The 20,882-nt window shown below is 46.2% G+C and overlaps 2 protein-coding genes across 4 annotated transcripts in view; one reads left to right on the top strand and one right to left on the bottom strand.

Annotated features, from left to right (window-relative positions):
* Nucleotides 1–1,537, bottom strand: part of LOC310668323 (scaffold attachment factor B2-like) — a 40,103-nt gene extending 38,566 nt beyond the window's left edge. Inside the window, exon 1 of one of the 3 annotated variants that reach the window (XM_083421443.1) lies at nucleotides 1,151–1,537. In XM_083421443.1, the coding sequence (XP_083277569.1) occupies nucleotides 1,151–1,336 (186 nt within the window). In that variant the 5' untranslated portion in view covers nucleotides 1,337–1,537. The remainder of the gene's footprint in view (nucleotides 1–1,150) is intronic. The other 2 variants (XM_083421441.1, XM_083421442.1) reach the window with 2 other exon arrangements.
* Nucleotides 1,538–6,137: 4,600 nt separating this feature from the next.
* Nucleotides 6,138–20,882, top strand: part of LOC310668327 (scaffold attachment factor B1-like) — a 40,737-nt gene continuing 25,992 nt past the window's right edge. Inside the window, exons 1-8 of the mRNA XM_083421455.1 lie at nucleotides 6,138–6,584; nucleotides 11,830–11,917; nucleotides 12,354–12,418; nucleotides 12,525–12,722; nucleotides 13,115–13,177; nucleotides 16,663–16,690; nucleotides 17,603–18,128; nucleotides 18,608–18,654. Coding sequence (XP_083277581.1) covers nucleotides 6,318–6,584; nucleotides 11,830–11,917; nucleotides 12,354–12,418; nucleotides 12,525–12,722; nucleotides 13,115–13,177; nucleotides 16,663–16,690; nucleotides 17,603–18,128; nucleotides 18,608–18,654 — 1,282 coding nt within the window. The 5' untranslated portion in view covers nucleotides 6,138–6,317. The remainder of the gene's footprint in view (nucleotides 6,585–11,829; nucleotides 11,918–12,353; nucleotides 12,419–12,524; nucleotides 12,723–13,114; nucleotides 13,178–16,662; nucleotides 16,691–17,602; nucleotides 18,129–18,607; nucleotides 18,655–20,882) is intronic.

Here is a 20,882-nt window from a genome sequence, read left to right as displayed (position 1 = left end):
TTGAGTCCATATAACACCGGTCCCAAAAGACTACATTGGCTCCCAGCACGTTTCCAAGCACAATTCAAAGTGCTGACCTTTAAAGCCCTAAATGGCCTCGGCCCAGTATACCCAAAGGAGCGTCTCCACCCCCATCGTTCAGTCCGGTCCAGCTGAGGTCCAGCTCCAAAGGCCTTCTGGCGGTTCCCTCCCTGCGAAAAGTGAGGTTACAGGAAACCAGCAGAGGGCCTTTTCAGTAGTGGCACCCGCCCTGTGGAACACCCTCCTGTCAGATGTCAAGAATATAAACTACTATCCAACATTTAGAAGACATCTGATGGCAGCCCTGTTTAGGGAAATATTTAATATTTGAAGTTTTATTCTGTTTTCAATCCTCTGTCGGGAGCCACCCAGAGTGGCTGGGAAAACTCAGCCAGGTAGGTGGGGTATAAATAATAAAATTACTATTGTTATTATCATTATTATTATTAGCTGTCACAAATTACTGCTGTTCTGTTAACTGTCACTTATCAGACTGTACTTTTGCATTATACACACACACAAATGTACAGAAAAAATGCACTAAGCTCTGCATACTATACTTTCTGCATTTCATTGCCTGTTGACTCCTGTTTTTATCACTTTCCCTTCTATGTATGTGCATGTATAAATATACACAAATCTGTACATATATATACATTGCTACAACACACACTATTAAATATAACATTTCATGAGCTTCAGTGAGATGATGGGAATTGTAGTTCATAAGCGGCTGGAAGCCCAAGGTTGGGAAACACTGCTAAGCCACCCAGAGTGGCTGGGGAAACCCAGCCAGATGGCCGGGGTATAAACAATAACATTACTATAATTAGTATATGTTGTTGTTGTCGTCATCTTCCACGTGACAGCGCTCGGGATACCCGTAGACTGTAGCCTCTTCGGGGCAGAGGTGCCAACACTCGACTTTTTACAGGCAACCAGAGATCGATACCTAAGCGGACTCGGAATACCGCGCTCCCAAAGGGCGTCTAGTTGCTCGGAGTCTATAGATCCACAGGAGGGAGGGGGAGGGCTAAGGCCACCGGAGGCGCACGCGCAGTATGCATTTAACCTCTTGCACGCCGGCGCGTTTTTAATCTCCCCCCCCCCCCCGCCGACGCTTCTTCACCTTCCTGAGCCGCTCGAGGAGGACGCTCTTGATGCCGCTGCTGTCCAAGCTGCGCCGCTTCAGCTCGGCCCGCAGGTCGATCACCCGCAGGTCGCTCAGGCGACGCGTCGCCCCGAAGGAGACGTCCGACTCGCTGCCGCCGCTGAGGGGAACCGCCGCTTCGCCGGCCAGGTTCTCCGCCGCCATCGGAAGGAACTTGCCTCCTCGGCTCTTTTTAATAAAAAAAACCCAAAAACTGCTTTTCTTTAGAAAGAAATATTTAAAATACAGCAAAAAAATTCAAGTGGCGGTTTGCGCGGCGCGCGCCTCCTCTCGCTACGCACAAAATGGCGGCCGCAGCTCTACGCGCAGGCGCAGAGCAGGCGGGGCCCGCGGCGACGCATGCTCAGAGTGCACGATCCGCTCTGGCGCAGGCGCCATTGGTTGAGCGAGCCCAGGCGGGAAGGAAACTGGCTGCTTTGCGCGCATGCGTAATAGGGAAAGTGGTGGGGGGGGTGATTTAAGGGACAAGAGACTCTTGAGAGTCCCATGGACTGCAAGAAGATCCAACCGATCCATTCTGAAGGGAATCAGCCCTGGAAGGACAGATCCTGAAGCTGAGGCTCCAAGACTTTGGCCACCTCATGAGAAGAGAAGGCTCCCTTCCCTGATGTTGGGATAGATGGAGGTCACAAGGAGAAGGGGACGACAGAGGACGAGATGGTGGGACAGTGTTCTCGAAGCTACAAACATGAGTTTGACCGAACTGGGGGAGGCAGTGGAAGACAGGAGGGCCTGGCGTGCTCTGGTCCAGGGGGTCACGAAGAGTCGGACACGACTAAACGACTAGACAACAACAACAATTATCAGTAGCATTTTGTCCTGGAAAAGCCCCATGGGTGGGCAAATCACTTTTCTCTCAGCCTCAGTTCAACAAAAGCAACCACAACCAAATATGCCGTAGTAGTAATAATAATAATAATAATAATAATAATAATATATTTATACCCCGCCCATCTGGCTGGGTTTCCCCAGCCACTCTGGGCAGCTTCCAAAAAAAATTAAAATACTGCAATACATCAAACATTAAAAGCTTTAATTGAGCTGTGTAACCAGCTTAGGGAATTTTTGTTGTTGAAGGCATATAAATTATTATAATAAGCATCTCCTTCAGCAGGAGGCAAAGCTAATAATAATAATAATAATAATAATAATAATAATAATTTATTATTTACACCCCGCCCATCTGGCTGGGCTTCCCCAGCCACTCTGGGCAGCTTCCAAAAGAATATTAAAATACTGCAATACATCAAACATTAAAAGCTTCCCTAAACAGGGCTGCCTTCAGATGTCTTCTAAAAGTCTGGTAGTTGTGGTTCTCTTTGACATCTGGTGGGAGGGCGTTCCACAGGGTGGGCGCCACCACCGAGAAGGCCCTCTGCCTGGTTCCCTGTAACTTGGCTTCTCGCAGGGAGGAAACCTCCAGAAGGCCCTCGGAGCTGGACCTCAGTGTCCGGGTAGAACGATGGGGGTGGAGACGCTCCCTCAGATATACTGGACCGAGGCCATTGAGGGCTTTAAATGTCAGCACCAACACTTTGAATTGTGCTCGGAAACGTACTGGGAGCCAATATAGGTCTTTCAGGAGTGGTGTTATATGGTCTCGGCGGCTGCTCCCAGTCACTACTCTAGCTGCTGCATTCTGGATTAGTTGTAGCTTCCGGGTCACCTTCAAAGGTAGCCCCACGCAGAGCGCATTGCAGTAGTCCAAGTGGGAGATAACCAGAGCATGCACCACTCTGGTATTATAATGTTAATAGCACATGTCAATCTCGTGAAAGGGCGTTTCCCCTGCACATAAAACAGTAGTTTATTTTTCACATTACAAGACTTGTGCAAGGAAAACTGCATTCGTAATATGGCTTGCCTATGGCAAAAAATGGGGAATTATATGCAGCCCTTAGGATCTATGTGGCCCTCAGGGCTTTTCCCCAGGCCAAATCCCTCACTGGCCCTGGTTGGCTTATTTACTAAATTTGTATACCACCCTTCAGCAAAAAAATACAAAATGAAAAAGCAAAATAAAGAAAGCGCCTCCTCTTCAGTGTTGGGTTTTTGTTTTTTGCTTAGCTGCAATCATTATCCTTATTTTATTCATTAAATGTACATACCACTCTTCAAAAGATTACAGGGCGCTTCGCTGTGAAATTTAAAAAGCTCTTAAAGTCGGAAAATCTTCTTGCCTGGATGAAGGATAGGGAGGGAGGGTGTGGAAACTAGCCTATTGTAGGAAGGCTAAATTAACACCTGTTGCTCCACCTACTGTGGCCTCCAGCCCCGCCCAGCATGGGCGTGTGGCCCCCTCAGGAGGGAATGTGGTCCTTATGCTGCAAATGGCTTCCCATCCCTGGGTTAGTTCAGGATCTGGCAGACCAGGTGTTGTGTACTGAGTTGAATAGGATCCAAACTGCAGCAGTCTGATTGGTCCTAGAACAATAGTGTTACCGGAAAAATCCGAGGGCTCCCTTGGACAAAAAGTACAGACACCAACCAGAGTAAATTGGAGCAAATCAGCAGCCTGTAGGTTTGGCCTTTATTGTACTGTTGCAGCAGGGTGTTCCCCTCACTCGCAGGAGAGAGGAAAGACCCAGAACCATGGTGTGCAAGACCTTATAAAAACTTTTGAAATTCCCCTCCTCTAGGTCAAGCCCACCCCCAGAAACATCATGCATACTTTACAGAAAGGAGGGGTTGAGGGAGGAGTTGTGGTGGTAACCTGAGTGTCCTGTCACCTGGCTGGTTCCCCTCTTTCCCCCCTCCCATGAGTCATTTTCTGAAGACAAAAGGTAGTTGCAGTTTCCTGCCCCCTGAGGGGGAATCCAATCACTGTTCTTTTGTTATAGTCCGTGTTGAATCCACTCCTGTATGCAGGGTTGATGGTTTTCTGTGTGAGACCATCAGGGTTGGCATAGCAACTGGGCAGGGCTCCTGTGAATATGCTGCTATGCTCAAGGAATTATGGTGGCCTGTATCAAACCTTCCCAATTTTGTACTCCTTCCTTCATGGAGTAAAATAAAAGTGGAACAGTGCAAATCTGATGTATGGTTGATTTTCTATGAATTTATAACAGAAGTGTAGCGTATGTAGTGTGTGAGTGTGAGTGTGCGTGAAGTCTGTACAAACTGAATGATGGGGGGGGGGGTTTCCTGCTACAATAGGATCCAAAAAGCAGCGGTCTGATTGGTCCTAGAACAATAGGATTCAGAATGCAGCAATCGGATTGGTCCTAGAACAATGCAGCAGTATGATTGGTTGGCAGGAACCACCCAATCATGCTCCAGATAGAAGTGAATCCACAACCTGATTGGCTTACAGTAGAATTCCGGAATTAGCCAATCATGTGCAGCCCATTGTGTAAATAATGTATATAAAGCAGATACTTTGAGGGGACTTTCATTCATTCCTCCTCACCGCTATGAGCTGAATAAAGAGCATGAAATCACTTTGCGACTCTGAGTATATTTCACCAGGGTTCAAATCCTTGGTCAGCCATGAAGCTCCATGAATCACCTTGACCTGGGCACAGTCCCTCAACAGTACATTACCCTTAAATTACTGTTGTGATGAGGAGTGAGAGGACCTCCCTGACCTCCTTAGTAGGAAAAGTGAGATATTAATGTCATAACCAGATGTAATAATGCAATAAGTACTATAATAAATGACACCTTTGGTAACGGCTGCTCTCCAGTTGGAGCGTTCGCAGGTCAGTGTTTCCCAGTTATCAGTGTTTATACTACATTTTTTTTACAAAGGTCCATATAGTTAAAGCTATAGTTTCCCCAGGAGTGATGTATGGAAGTGAGAGCTGGACCATAAAGAAGGCTGATCACCAAAGAATGGATGCTTTTGAATTATGGTGCTGGAGGAGACTCTTGAGAGTCCCATGGACTGCAAGAAGATCAAACCTCTTCATTCTGAAGGAAATCAGCCCTGAAATCAGATCCTGAAGCTGATAGCTCCAGTACTTTGGCCACCTCATGAGAAGAGAAGACTCCCTGGAAAAGACCCTGATGTTGGGAAAGATGGAGGGCACAAGGAGAAGGGGACAACAGAGGAAGAGATGGTTGGACAATGTTCTCAAAGCTACCAGCATGAGTCTGACCCAACTGCGGGAGGCAGTGGAAGACAGGAGTGCCTGGCGTGCTCTGGTCCAGGGGGTCACGAAGAGTCGGACACAACTAAATGACTAAACAACAATAAAGTGGTACCTCTGGAACTTAATTCGTTCCAGAGGTCCGTTCTTAACTTGAAACTGTTCTTAACCTGAAGCACCACTTTAGCTAATGGGGCTTCCTGCCGCCGGAACACGATTTCTGTTCTCATCCTGAAGCAAAGTTCTTAACCTGAAGCACTACTTCTGGGTTAGCAGAGTCTGTAACCTGAAGCGTATGTAACCCGAGGTACCACTGTATATCTATGTACGTGTTTGCTTGGTACCTTTATTATAGACATAAGACCTTAATTTATTTATTTCACCCCACAAAAGCACACTCTTCCATTGTCTCTTGAGAAAAGATGGCTGCCAAGAATGCACCTGAGAAACCCATTGAAAGACCAGCTCAGAGCCGTGCACCTTGTTGGGAAGGTGACACCAGGTGCTCCACCTTGCCCTCCTTGGAAGAACAAAAGTGGGATATAAACGGAATCCATTAATCAAGTTGCCGCCTTAGTGTTTTTCCCCCTGGACTACAACTCCCATCAGCCCCAAAGCCAATGGTCCCAAGGGGGGCTGATGGGAGTTGTAGTTCTTAAGCTCCCAGAAGCTACCAGATTACGGCTGGCGGCGGCCTACAACCGGAAGCAGCCGCTCTAGGAGATGCCCTTCCGCGGGAATCTATGGCGCGTTTCCCCGCCCACCTCCTTACCCGCGCTGCTCTATAGCGAGCGCAGACGTCTCCTCCTCCTCCTCTCCCCCCCACCGACGTCCGTGCGCGTCCTCCGCGCGTGCGCACTCGCCCTCCCCTCTTACGGCGTCGTCGTCGTCGGGCCTTCCCGCCATTTTGTCTGAGGGGACTCGGCGCCCGCATCTCCCTCCCCCGCGGCGCCCGCTTTTTTTCATGAGGGGAAAAGCGGCGGCGCCTCTCCTCCTCCTGCTGCCCTTTCCGTCGCGCTTGGCTTCGAGGCTCCATGGCAGCTGCAGCCGCTGAGGGGAGCGAGACCCCGCCTGCCGGGGGGGACGACGCGGCGGCGGCGGCGGCGCTCCTCCTCCCTTCGTGCCCCCTCAGCGCGGGCAAAGCGGCGGGGGCCGCATCCCCGGCGGCGGGGGCCTCCTCGCCGGCCGGGTCGACGCGCCGCCTGAGCGACCTTCGGGTGATCGACCTGCGGGCCGAGCTGAAGCGCCGCAATCTGGACACCGGCGGCAACAAGAGCGTCCTCCTCGAGCGCCTCCGCAGCGTGAGTTGTGGGGCGGGGGGGGGGCTCTTTTTCTCCCCATAAACGCCTCGTCTGAAAGGGTGGCGTGAAGGCCGGGTTTGGGGGGGGACGAAAACATGAAGGGGGGGAGCACAAACCACCCCCCCCGCGGTTTCTCGTCCTGTGTGTGTCCAACCCAACATCCGCCCCCCGTTATTTCCAACCCAACATCCCCCCCGTTATTTCCAACCCAACATCCGCCCCCCGTTATTTCCAACCCAACATCCCCCCCCCGTTATTTCCAACCCAACATCCCCCCCGTTATTTCCAACCCAACATCCCCCCCCGTTATTTCCAACCCAACATCCCCCCCCGTTATTTCCAACCCAACATCCCCCCCCCCGTTTGCTTCTGAATAACGGAGAGTGAAAGGAAGCCCCCCCCCCCGACCATAATACTGAGACCTCCGGGCATATAGGGCGGTATATAAATCCAAGAAATGAATAAAATATAAACGGAAACATGGAAGGGGGGGTCCAGTTTGTTGCCCCTCCCTCGTATTCCTGTGTGTCTCTCCCCCCCCCCGTTTGCTTCTGAATAACGGAGAGTGAAAGGAAGCCTCCCCCCCCCCGACGATAATACTGAGACCTCCGGGTATATAGGGCGGTATATAAATCCAAGAAATGAATAAAATATAAACGGAAACATGGAAGGGGGGGGAGTCCAGTTTCTTGCCCCTCCCTCGTATTCCTGTGTGTCTCCCCCCCCCACGCATATAAATTCAATGAATATATAAAATATAAACGGAAACATGGGAGGGGGGGGGAGTCCAGGTTCTTGCCCCTCCCTCGTATTCCTGTGTGCCCCCCCCCCCGCATATAAATTCAATGAATATATAATCGGAAACATGGAGGGGGGGTAGTCCAGTTTCTTGCCCCTCCCTCGTATTCCTGTGTGTCTCTCCCCCCCCCCCCGGCATATAAATTCAATAAATATATAAAATATAAACGGAAACATGGATGGAAGGGGGGGGGGAGTCCAGTTTCTTGCCCATCCCCCGTATTCCTGTGTGTCCCCCCCCCCCGGCATATAAATTCAATGAATAAATAAAATATAAACGGAAACATTGAAGGGGGGAGTCCAGGTTCTTGCCCCTCCCTCGTATTCCTGTGTGTCTCCCCCCCCCCCCGGCATATAAATTCAATAAATAAATAAAATATAAACGGAAACATGGAAGGGGGGGGGAGTCCAGGTTCTGGCTCCTCCTCCATTTTCCTGTGTGTCTCCCCGCATATAAATTCAATAAACAAAATATAAACGGAAACATGGAAGAGTGGTGGGGTCCATTTTCCTGCTCCCCCATTTTAATGTGTCTCCCCACCACCACTCGCATTTGCTTCTGGGGAAAAGGGTTTGGGGGGGGAGTTTTTCCTTTTATTTCCCCCCCCCCCCCGCCCTGATTCTTCTTGTTTTTCTAATGGCGCAGTTTTTTTTTGTTTTTTTCCACCTTGGGGAAAAGGCTACAGATGTGAACTTGTTTTCCTTGACTCTACTTCAGATTGGGGGAAGGGGGGAGGACCCCCCCTATTTTTTTGTTTTCACACCCGCACATCATCATCATTGCTTCGGGGGTCTGTAGTGATGTGAAGACGCAGGGGTTTTGGGGGGGGTGGGGATTAATTCTGTTTTTTGTTTTTAAGTTTTAAAAACCGTCTATCTCTTTTGACGCCTTGGGCTCCAATAATCATAGTAGTAATTTTATTATTTATATGCCGTCCATATGGGTTGCCCCAGCCACTCCAGGCCACTTCCAACGAAATAACAAAACACAGAAAAAACCCTCAGACATTTAGAAACCTCCCTGTAAATATAAATGCTAACACTGTGTTACTGGTTTTTCCTGGTGCCCACATCCCTAGTTCCCCTTAAGCAAATGAGAGGTTGTGGGTGTCCCCCTCTCCGATATTTGCTTTGTTTTTATTTTTCAGTTATGTACCTTGTGTGCCTCCCTGGGGGTGTACGTAAATGTTAATTATAAACCCTTAATATTATTGTTTTCCCAGGTGCTCATATCCCCAGTGCCCCATAAGCAAATGATATGTGGGGAGGGGGACTGTTTATCCCCCTCCCCCACCTATTTGCTTTTGTTTTTTAATCATGTATCTTGCTTGCCACCCTGGGCTCCTTGGGGAGGAGTAAAAATTAAATGATATTCATACTGTGTTGTTGTTATTCCGGACCTTCACATCCATAGTGACCCCTGAAGTAAATAAGATGATGGGTTGGGGGTCATTGAAAGGGGGGTTGAGGGTGGAATTAAGTGGGTGAGATTATGATGATGGGATTTACTGGCGGGGTGTGGGGAGAAGGAGGCTTCTAAACCTGGTGCAGCATTAGATGTTGGTAACGTAAATGAGATGGAGTTTGCTGGGAAGGGGGGCGATGATAATAATGATGATAGGGTTTGGATTTTGGTGAGGATGGAGAAGATGGTGATGGGATTTTTGGGGGGTGCAGGAGGGAGTCTCCTTTTTATAGAAAACCAGATGACCCTAAAGTAAATGAGGCAGGTTTGGGGATGCTGCAGGGGGCAGGGTGGGATTCAGGAATGGAATCTTAGAGTAGAATGAAGGTGATGGACTTTTGAGGGGGGTCCTAAATGTGGGGTTGGATTATGGCAAATGAGATGAGGGAGTATTGGGGTTTCGGGTAGGATAATGGGAACAAGAGAAGGAATAAAAAGAGAGGGAGAGTTATGGGTTTGGTTTGGGGAGGAAAGTTAGGATGTTGGGCTTTGGTTTCCTGCAAGGGGGAGCCGGAAGTAGACATCTAAATAGGGGATTGGATGATTCAGAAGTAAATATGTGATTGGGGTTCTTTCAGGGCAGCAGGGATTGAGTGGAATCAAAGGAAAGAAGGTTAAGACCGGGCTCAGGGCAGCTAACACCAGGTATAAAAACAATTGATTAAAATACAACTTAAAAACAAGATTAAAATACAACATTAAGATGCAGCCTCATTTCAGTAGAAACTCAAATCAAAAACTTTTTGGGGATAAAAATGTCAAATCTTCACCAAGGCCAACTATCCAGACTGGTCTTACGTGGGCCAAAAAAAAAGTCAGGGAAGTCCCCAGATAGGAGTTCCATCACAGAAGGAGAAAAGGAAAACGAGGGGGGGGGGAGAGAGCAGGGGATCAAGTTGATTCCAAGCCAAAGGCCAGGCAGAACAACTCTGTCTTACAGGCCCTGCGAAAAGAAATCAGATTCTGCAGGGCCCTGGTCTCATGAGGCAGAGTGTTCCACCAGGCCGGAGCCAGTGTTGAAAAGGCCCTGGCTCTGGTTGAAGCTAATCTAACTTCCTTAGGGCCTGGGACCTAGGCCGTGAGGGGCTTTAAAGGTCAAAACCAGCAAATTGAATAAGAAAGGATTTTGGTTTCTGTAGGGGGAGAAGATGGGATTGAGGGGTAGAATTAAAAGGAGGGAGAAGGAGGTGGGGTTGGGGTTTGTCAGTTGTGGGGCGGGGGGGGGGGGGCTCCTACAGATGGGATCAGATGATGGTGATCCTATGCTGCTTGTCATCCAAGGAACACAACAACAACAATAATAAATTTTATTTGTATCCCCCTCTCCCCAGCCAAAGCCAGGCTCAGAGCGGCTAACATCATATAAATAAGACAATATGCATAATACAATATACAATATGCAAATAAAATAACATTCAACATTAAGTAAAATAGTATAAAATATTAAATATCAGCATTTCAAAATTAAACAGAAATCCACTCAACAATTACAATAAGTAATTTCTAAACTCCAGTCAATAAAACAACAGCAAACCACAGTGCACAAAATAATACAATACAAAATAAGAAGCAGAGACTGGAGGGTGGAGCAAGGCAGGTGGAAAGAGGCCTTGCCTGATGGAGTCTCCCCCCTCACAGTTCTTCCTCCAGGCACAGCTTCCTTGTGAAGACTTACAATATAGAAACACAAAAGTTCACACCACAGTAACAAACGAAAACAATACCCGCAATACAGTCATGTGAAGGATGGGAGAGAACTGGGGAGGGGATTGAGGGTCGAATGACAAGATAGAAAGGGAAAATAGGCAGGTTGGGCAGGGGGGAGAGAGAAGTAGGTTGAATGATGGTGAAGTCAATGAGATGGTGAAGTCAATGAGATGGGTAGAATTAAAGGGAGCAAGGTGCTGGTGATGGGACTGGCTGGGGTGGAGAAGGCTCCATTTAAAAGACAGATTAGATGACCCAGAGGTAAATGAGATGAGGGGCGCTGGGGTTGCTGTGGGGTAGATGATGAGAGAATGAGATCATACAGTGAGTGGAATCACAAGGAAGGAGAAAGTAAAGAAGAGGGGATTTGCTATGGGAAGAAGGCGTTTGAAGTTGGGATTGGGTGATACTGTACTGAAATAACTGAAATGAAAGGGGGATTGGGGTTGCTCCGGGGGGGGGGGAGAGGGAGGAAGAAAAAAGAAGTTTGGGGGGGGAAGGGAGGAGGAGATTAAGGGGTGGTTTCAAAGGAAAGAAGACAGTGGTGGACAGGGAGGATGTGTTTGTGGCAGGGGTGAGAAGAGAGAAATAGGGAGTGGGAGAAGTGGGGTGGCAAGTAGGAATGGGCTGTGAGGAAGGAAGGCCAGATGATGGGAGCAGGAAGAAAAATGGCATGTTAAAATGGAAAAAACAGAAGGTGCTGTGGGGGTAAAGGTAAAGGGACCCCTGACCATTAGGTCCAGTCGTGACCGACTGGGGTTGTGGCGCTCATCTCGCTTTACTGGCCAAGGGAGCTGGCGTACAGCTTCTGGGTCATGTGGCCAGCATGACTAAGCCGCTTCTGGCGAACCAGAGCAGCGCACGGGAACGCCATTTACCTTCCCTCTGGAGTGATACCTATTTATCTACTTGCACTTTGACGTGCTTTTGAACTGCTAGGTTGGCAGGAGCAGGGACCGAGCAACGTTGCGGGGATTTGAACCGCCGCCCTTCTGATTGGCAAGTCCTAGGCTCTATGGTTTAACCCACAGTGCCACCCACGTCCCTTTGGTATGGGGGTAGGAAGTGGTTAATTGTCCTGAGTAAGAGTGGTGAAATTTAGGGATGCAGTGAAAGGTGTACATCATGAAGACAGAATGAATACTGCCTTTCTTGAATGCAGGGCAGACTTGGCGTTGCTGAGCTTCGTTGCAGAGAATCCTACAAAATATGCAAGTAATATAAAATAAGACATTTGCTGTTTCTGAAATGCACACAATCTTTTTTTCCTAACAGACCATTGAGGAAGAAGGGGGAAATCCTGATGAAATTCCTGTGGTGGCTGAGAGCCCTGGCAAAAGAACTCCCAAAAGAACAGTGAAAGGTATGGAATGGCATGGATGTGCTTGCACTCTTGGCCCTCTTGCAGATTGAATTTGCTTTTTTATCTTGTGAACAGCTGTTCTCTTTCTAGACCAGCTCGTTAGCGTGTGCAGATTTTGTGCTAGTTTGGATTTTCTGGGTCAGCTATACAAATATTTTATTTAGTTATTTGCAAAATGCATAGCATGTATAAGTTTGGGCACCTAGATTTAAATGTCTTCCACTTCCCCCACATCATATCTCTCTCCGTTTATGAGGTGTCTACTAGATTGTAAGACTTGAGGGCAGGGCCGTGTGTGTGTGTGTGTGTGTCTGTGTCATTCATATATATATGTGTGTGTGTGTGTATGTATGAATGTATGTATATAAATAAATAAAACTTTGCACAGTGCCTGGAAAACACCTGATGAGCCTCCAATCTGTTTGCTGGTTTTTAGGGCGTAAGCCAGAGGAAGAAGGTGGAGAAGATAACGGGTTGGAGGAAAACTCCAGAGATGAACAGGTAAGGGGAAGGAGAAAAGTGACTTAGTGTTCCTTTCAAGCTCTGTTTTCAAGCTACAGGCATTGCAGTTTCCTTTTTTATTTACCCCACCCCACCCCCTTTACAGGAGGATATTGAAGCAAGTTCAGATAACATCCAGGATATGGATGTGATGGATATTAGCATTTTAGACGAAGCCGAAATAGACAACACCAGTGCTGTTGATTGTGGAGATGACTACAGCTCTGAGAACCTTCTCGACTCTGACAAAGATAACATTGATGCGGAAATGAAAGAACTTCCTGAACAGCTAATGGAAAGCGAGGTCAGTAATTGGTTGGTGGCATCTCCTCTTGTGGTGCAAACCCAAGATTTGTGCTGGTTTAGTGGAAAATTTAGCCCTGCACACCCCAGTCTAATCACTATTCTTCCCTTGGAATGTTTTTTGTTTTGTTTTGTGGTTCAAACAACACAAGCCCTCTTAACCTTCACAGGTAGTCTCTCTTCCTCACTCTGTGTCCTTTTGTGTCAGCATTGTGTTGCCCACGCCTTCACTTCAGAAATTGGAATGTTTGCAAGCATTTTGTGGTTCGGTAAAGAAAGGAAGGCTGGCTGGTAACAGTTAACTCTTTTTGTGACTTCTTATATCATCGCTTCAAGCACTGGTAGTTCTAAGCATTTTTAGTCTGTAAGGAATACCTTTTTTTCTTCTCTTAGGAGAATGGTGAAGAACTTGATGATCTGCTTGACGCTACTTCACCTGGTTTAACTGCAGTGAAGGTAATGTACCTGTCTCTTGATCAACACCTGTCAGCTTGATCATATTCTGGAGCCCTGAGCTAGCAAATTACTTTGCTTTAGTTGTTGTAATAGAGACTGTGTTTTGATGTTGGCTTCACCTAATATTTAGCTTCCATGCAAGCCGAATCAAAAGGTTTCTGAGCTCTCATTTCCTAGTGTGAATGGTAACCTCAGTGCATAAACAGCTGGGACTGATTTAAATCAAGGCAATGCGTTGTACCCAACATTTGTCAATTCAGAATAGACCTGTTGAAATTAAGGCACATGACTAGCAGCCGTGACCATTTGTGACAATGAGAGTATAGGAACTTTCAAACTTGGCAAGTTGGCCTTTGCTTCTTTTTTCATTGTTGTTCCTTTCTTCTTCCCTATCTTGACCCAACAGACAATGATGAAATGTTTGTGACTGATAGTTTGAAGCAAGATCTGATAGTGACTAGATAAACTAGAGCAGACTATTTTCACAAGGTGAAAATTGCTTGTGCCTAACAGGTAAAATTGTAAACATTCATATTTTAAAAGCTATCAGATTGGCTTTTCCTTGATATAGAAAAGTATCTTATCCCCATTAATCTGGCTGGGGTACCGATTCAGGTTAGAGATTATCTGCAGAGCTAAAATATACAGGCTATCCTCATTTTATGTGGGGGTCACGTTCTGGACCCCCACGCGTTGGCGAGGCCCATGTAAAGCATTTTGGCACTGCACAATTGTGCATCAATCAGACATGCATAAATCGGTCATTGCCTATATTCAACATTATTTACTATTAACCAAATTATTATTCGAGAGAAACTTGTTATCTGGTGTAAGCCATGCTTGAAGTTGGCCAGATAGAATTAATGGATGTGACTAACTCGAATCTATGCTGAATAGAACCTAGTTGGATTGAGCCCTCTATATTTTTTTATTGTGTTTTTATTTTCTGTCATGTTTAAAGCTAGAAGCTGATGGCCAAGACGGATAATTTTACTTGCCACAGCAAAGATCACATACTTTTATTTTTTCCTGTCTATGCTAATTGTAGAGAGGAAAACAAAAAGTAGTAGGACCTCAGAGCCATTGCTGCTTAACTGCTTAACTACTGGAAATCTTATTCAGAGATTTTTAACAGAGGTTTCCCCACACAATTCATGTAAGTTATAGTATATTCATATCCATAAGGTTTTAAGTACCACACATCCACACAGCTTTTAAGTAATAGTCCCGCTTCATTCTACCTTGGTCAGCCCACACCTGGAATCCTGTGTCCAGTTCTGAGCACCACAATTTAAGGATATCCACAAGCTAGAACATGTGCAGAGGAGGGTGACCAAGATGAGGAACAGAACAGTTCAGGGAGTTGGGTATATTTAGCCTTAAGAGGAGACTGATAGCCATTTTCAAATATCTAAAGGGCTGTCACGTGGAAGATGGGTGGGACCCAAACTAAGTTACAAAGAAGAAGATTCCGACTAAATATCAGGAAGAACTTTGTGACAGTAAGAGCTGTTAGACAGTGGAACAGACTCCCAGAAGAGGTGGGGGCTTCTTCTTCCTTGGAGGTTTTTAAGCAGAGGTTGGATGGCCGTCTGCCATGGATCCTTTGGTTGGGATTCCTGCGTTGCAGGGGGTTGGACTAAATGACCCTCTGGTCCCTTCCAACTCTGTACAGTGGTTTGTTGTTGTTTAGTCGTTTAGTCATGTCCGACTCTTCGTGACCCCATGGACCAGAGCACGCCAGGCACTCCTGTCTAGGGTTAGGGTTAGGTACTATACAGTGGTACCTCGGGTTAAGTACTTAATTCGTTCCAGAGGTCCGTTCTTAACCTGAAACTGTTCTTAACCTGAAGCATCACTTTATCTAATGGGGCCTCCTGCTGCCACCACACCACCGGAGCGCAATTTCTGTTCTCATCCTGAAGCAAAGTTCTTAACCCGAGGTACTATTTCTGGGTTAGCGGAGTCTGTAACCTGAAGTGTGTGTAACCTGAAGCATATGTAACCCGAGGTACCACTGTACTGTAATTCTATGATTCTGAGCAATTATAACCAGCTTCACAGAAATCATAGGCTCTTTGGAAACTATAAACTTATTTCACAGCTGTAATAAATTACTGCATTGAATTTGCTTCCTGTATCGGGGACAATAGTTATGGGCCTAAATCCTGTCCACAATCTTTGACACACACTCTAGTTTCCATCTCCTAAGCCTGAAATAATTACACAGTATACCCTTATTTGCCTTTCCCTCTCCTCCCTCTGTTACTTTTCTAGAGTTAAAACTTAGATTGGAAGCTTCTTGGGCTTGGGGCCAGCCATGTTTATACTCTATAAAGTAAGGTGTCTAACTTGGTGGCTGTTTTTATGACACTGAAAAATGTAATGTGGGAAACTGGGGAAACCTTTAAAGACTCATGTAACCTTTGTGCTGGGCTTCTTCCTTTGTTGCAACAAATAAACCAGGGGTCAGCAAACTTTTTCAGTAGGGAGGCAGTCCACTGTCCCTCAGACCTTGTGGGGGGGGGCAGACTATATGGGGGGGGGATGAAGGAATTTCTATGCCCCACAAATAACCCAGAGATGCATTTTAAATAAAAGGACACATTCTACTCATGTAAAAACACGCTGATTCCCAGACTGTCTGCAGATTGGGCCAGATCCGACCCCCGGGCCTTTGTTTACCTACCTATGAAATAAGCTATCAGGCCTACTGGCTGCTGATTTGCTTCTTTGCTTGACTGAAGTCTCTTGTTTTGTGACCGATCAAAGATCTGCGGGGCTAGACTGTAGCGAAGGTGGGAAACGCTTTAAGTAGCAGACCCCAATATTTGTCCTTTTCAGCCATCATTCCCCTGCTGCCTGGGGCTGTTAGTACAGTCATACCGTTTGACTTCCAAAACGTTCAGAAACCAAAGCACAGCTTCTGATTGGCTGCAGGAAGCTCCTGCAGCCAATCGGAAGCCCATCGGATGTTCGATTACAAAGAACGTTCGCAAACCGGAACACTCACTTCCAGGTTTGCGGCGTCCGGGAGCCAAAACGTCTGAGTACCAAGGCGTTTGTGATCTAAGGCACGACTGTAGTTGGAAGTTCAACAGCATCTGGAGGGCTACAAGTTCCATGCAATAGGGCATCGCCTTGCTTGGATTCAACAGTCTATGGTGCAGAACTGTACATACTAATGCATATTATTGCACTTTAATGCAGCACAAGAAGCCCTCAACTTACAGGGGGCTTACATTTTGGGGATTGGCCTTGAAGCAAGAATTTTTAATAGTGAAAACACATTAGGTGCCATGGCAGGTGGGATTGCTGAAGTCTTCCCCACCCCCCGTCATTTTTATTTTAATATTATTTTTTTGCCAAGTGCATAATACTGAGTGTGCACAAGTTAAATGTGCATAGGTTGCGGGCTTACTGTATGACCAACTTCAGGCCTTTTTTTTTGCGCCATTTAACACCACACCCTTTTCTTCTTTCAGGACTTGGGAGAGCAACAATCAGAGCCAGGTACCTTTCGATTAATTTCTTCTTGCTGGTTTTTAAAATGAGGTGGAGAAAAGGCCCAGGACTTTAACTAACTAGACTTCTTACATTACTGAGTAGTCAACAATCGACATCATTCCAAAGTTCATAAAGATTTTAAACCTACGGTAACCCTTATTGTTAGCTCTGAGAAGTAACGCCTTTCGTTTCGCAGTTGCTTCCTCTAGACCTGAAATGTTCTTTTTTTTTAAGAGAAAAATAATAATAATTTCTATTTAGCTTCACAAATGCACTAGAAGAAATGTTAGCATCACGTATGAAAGCAAAAGATTTCTACCTGTAGCACAGATTGTAATATATGATTGTGTGATCAGGGAGAATAGTGAAGGCAGTTTAAAAGTTACCATAGGGGAAATACAGTGTTTTTAAGTGAGTTGCGGCGTAACAGAAGAAGGAAGACAAGAGGTTCTACATGGAAATTCCATAATACTGTTTCCTTTCTTGGACTTTCACATGTTCACACAATCAGAAGATGTTCCAGTTGACATGTTGGACCGCCCTGCCTTAAACAAAAAAAGAGAAAGCAATTCAGAATTTGAAATGGAATTTTGTGTTCTTTGATTCATTTCTATTTAAGCCTCTTGGAATTTGGGAAGAACAAACCTCTTGAAGACATGTCAAGAACGAGCCAGAAGGTTTTCATTAAACTAATAGGGTCGTTTTCTTCTTCATAACTTATGATCTTGCTATAATAAACCATGTCTAGTTAGCGTTAGGCATTTGAATGTGGTATACCCAAGGGGTTTTCCAATCTCTGTGTAGCCTTAGCCGTTCTCTCAGTGTTAAGTCTGGCAGCCATGCCCGTTCCGCATTTGTCTTTGCTGTGTTTCCCTGGTGATTAAACCTTGTGCCATTCTATTCCTGTTAAATCCATAGAAAATGAGAAAATGCTCGACATTTTGGGTGACACTTGTAAATCTGAGCCCCTTAAAGAAGAAGCTCCTGAAGCAGAGCAGGCACAGGAAGAGAATATCTCGTTGCCGGTCAAACAGGAAGCCCAGGAAGAGGAAGACACACTTGCCCCTGCCGTCGCTCAGTCGGACGAAGAGCTTTTAGATACGGACAGCCAGTCAGGCCAGGCTGCGGCCAAGAGCGAGGAGGATGAAGCGAAGCACTTAGTGGTAGCGAAAGGGGAGCCAAGCGAAGAGACAGTAGAGGAAGCTAACCTGGACTCTGACTCTTTAGCGGTAGAGAGCAGGTGTGGTGGTGGAGGAGGAGGAGGAGGAGGAGAAGGAAGTGGTGAGAGTAGCAAAGCAGCCCAAACTCTGGAAGCCAGTAGTGAGGAAACTGCGGAGAAGGACGCAGGTTTCCAGGTGGTTAGCCAAGATGCCGAGAAGATGGAACCCAAGGCTAATTGTGAGGAAGAGTCCTCTGCCCAAGAGGGTGGTGATCAGAACACGAGGTTTGTTTTTTCTCCGTTTTAGACCAGATGCTCTCTTTTTCTTTTTTTTAAAAAAAAAAATCTCGTTGGTCTGTAAGAGATCAGGGTCACTGTTTTTCTTCATATTGGCCTGCAAGCGTATACTGAAATTCTGTTACCTTATTATAAAAGCCATCTTTTAGGTTTTGTTTTCCCCCTTCCCCACGTACAATTAAAAAACCCCCAGAAAGGTTTGATTTCTTTTTTACAACCTTCAGAGGTTGTTTTCTTAAATCTTTGTCTGTAAGATGTTCTGTCTTTAAGGTTTACTTCCCGTACCTATCTTAGCAAGATGTTTTTCATTGTTGGCTTTTCTTATTTTTATTTTCTTTTTTTACAACTAATTCTGGTAGGTATTGAGTTCTAGTGTACTCTATATATTATATACCTATTATATTAATTTGCCTTATTTTCTTTCCTGATTGGTTTTTCTTTTCTTTTTCTCCTTCTTTCTCCTTTAGTTCTGAGGAGATCAAAGATGAAAAGCCAGCTTCCAAAGAGGAGAAAGGTATATGTTTTTAAATATTGGTGCCTTTGCATAGGCAGAACTCAGCCTTCCTTTGATGCTATTTGATTTATTCATTTAGAATAACGGACGTGACTTCGTCTTTCTTGACGTGCTTAACGTGAGTCATGCAATAGCAAAAAAAAAAGTTAATGCAATTCTGGGCTACATCAACAGAAATCTAGTGTCATAGTACAGTGGTGCCTCGCAAGACGAAAAGAATCCGTTCCGTGAGTCTCTTCGTCTAGCGGTTTTTTCGTCTTGCGAAGCAAGCCCATTAGCGGATTAGCGCTATTAGCGGTTTAGCGGCTATTAAAGGCTTAAAGGATTAACGGATTAGCTGCTAAAAGGCTATTAGCAGCTTAGTGCCTTAGAAAAAGGGGGTGGGGAATGGAAAAACCCCCCAGGAATCGCAAGACATTTTCATCTTGCGAAGCAAGCCCATAGAGAAATTCGGCCCGCGAAGCACCTCCAAAACAGAAAACCCTTTCGTCTAGCGGGTTTTCCGTCTTGTGAGGCATTCGTCTTGCGGGGCACCACTGTACTGCTCTATTTTGCCTTGGCTAGACTCCCACCTTGGGTTCTTGGCCCGATTCTGGGAACCCCTTACATAGAATATTGGGAAACTGGAATGTGTGCAGAGGAGGATTTTCAGAATGATCAAGGGTCTGGAAACAAAGCCTTATGAGGAACAGTTGAAGGAGTTGGATATGTTTAGCCTGGGGGGGGGGGGGAGAAATAGAGAGTTGATAGAAAAGCCAGCTTCAGCTATCTGAAGGGCTGTCACTTGGAAGATGGAGCAAGCTTGTTTTCTGCTCCAGCGGATGGGACTGGGACCAGTGGATTCATATGAAAGAAAACAATTCTGGCTAAACATTGGGAAGACCTTTCTAACATTAATAGCTGCATGACAGTGAAACAGAACTCCCCTTTACTGGATGCTTTTAAGCAGAGATTGGACGGCCATCTGGCAGGGATTCTTTAGCTGTGATTCCTTGGAAGGGACACAAAGGATAATCCAATGCTACAAAAATTCTGTGATTCTACTCCTGAGTATGACTGCAACAGCAACGAAAGATGGCACAAGCTTCTTCCGGTCGCCCAGCACCAGATGATAATTGTTTATTTTCAGCCGTCAAAGGCCATCACGAAACTGAAATGCAACCTTGGGACCAGATGCCTCGTGTCCTACCTACTGTTGCACTCTGAAATAATCTAATTTACCTGGCTGCCTTCCCGTAATACTAATATGACTAGAAGGAGCCATTCCCAGAGCCCCTGGCCATAAGAGTTTAGGTGCTGTTTTCCATGTCTTGAAAGAGGAAAGTTAAGGGCCAAAGCTCAGTGACAGAGCACCTCCCTTGAATGCAGAAAGCCCCAACTCAATTCATCTCCAGTTGGGGCTGGGATAAACTCCTGGTCTGGAGCCCTGGAAGGCTGTTGCCAGTCAGTGTAGGCAACACTGAGCTAATTGGACCAACCTCCTATGCCAGGGCTTGCTAAAAAGGAGCTGTGTCCACCCAGTGTGGCTGGGGTATATGGGGGCTTCAAGTGTATCACCTGTTGAGAAACTGGCCCCCAGCCCCCAAAAAGGCATCAGCTGGAAGCATGGGATCCCCTGGGGAATTTTCCGATCCTGCCAGTTGTTTTGCCTCTCTAGATGTTTTCTCTTGAGAGTAGTCGTTCTGTGCCTTACGTTACAGGAGTTCTCATTCACTTGGGAAAACTATTAACTCTTTTTTTTTAACCCATTGTACGTAAAAGATGATGATAATAGTAATAATAGATTGCCCAAAGAAGAAGCCACCTCAGAATTGGCCCTGTTGAATATTTTCCAAGACAATAACGCTCACACACTATCAAAGAGCTTATAACCCACCTACACTCAGAAGCCAGGCGCGTCATAGCCAGACACTGGAGAGACCTGTCAGGAGTGAACATGGATCACTGGTACCAAATCATATGGGAAGCAGCCTTACTAGGAAAGCTAACCAACGGACTGAAACTAACACGGGGACAGATAAAAGAAGATGCCTTCGACCCGGTGTGGGTCCCCTTTATTATGCACATAGCCCAACAACAAGAACCCACCGAGAGCATACAAATTGATATGGGTAACTTGACCTAACCACTCCTTCCCTTTCAGCTGCAGTCAACTGAAGGCAACCCCAGCCTCCCCCTCCCGACCTCTCTCACTGCCAATGAAAACTAATGAATGGAAAGAGAACCTA

This window comes from Podarcis tiliguerta, assembly GCF_965153285.1.
Source record: "Podarcis tiliguerta genome assembly, chromosome: 18".
Taxonomy (NCBI): Eukaryota; Metazoa; Chordata; class Lepidosauria; order Squamata; family Lacertidae; genus Podarcis; species Podarcis tiliguerta.
Note: the sequence above shows the minus strand (reverse complement) of the source record. Positions and strands in the feature narration are given on the sequence as shown.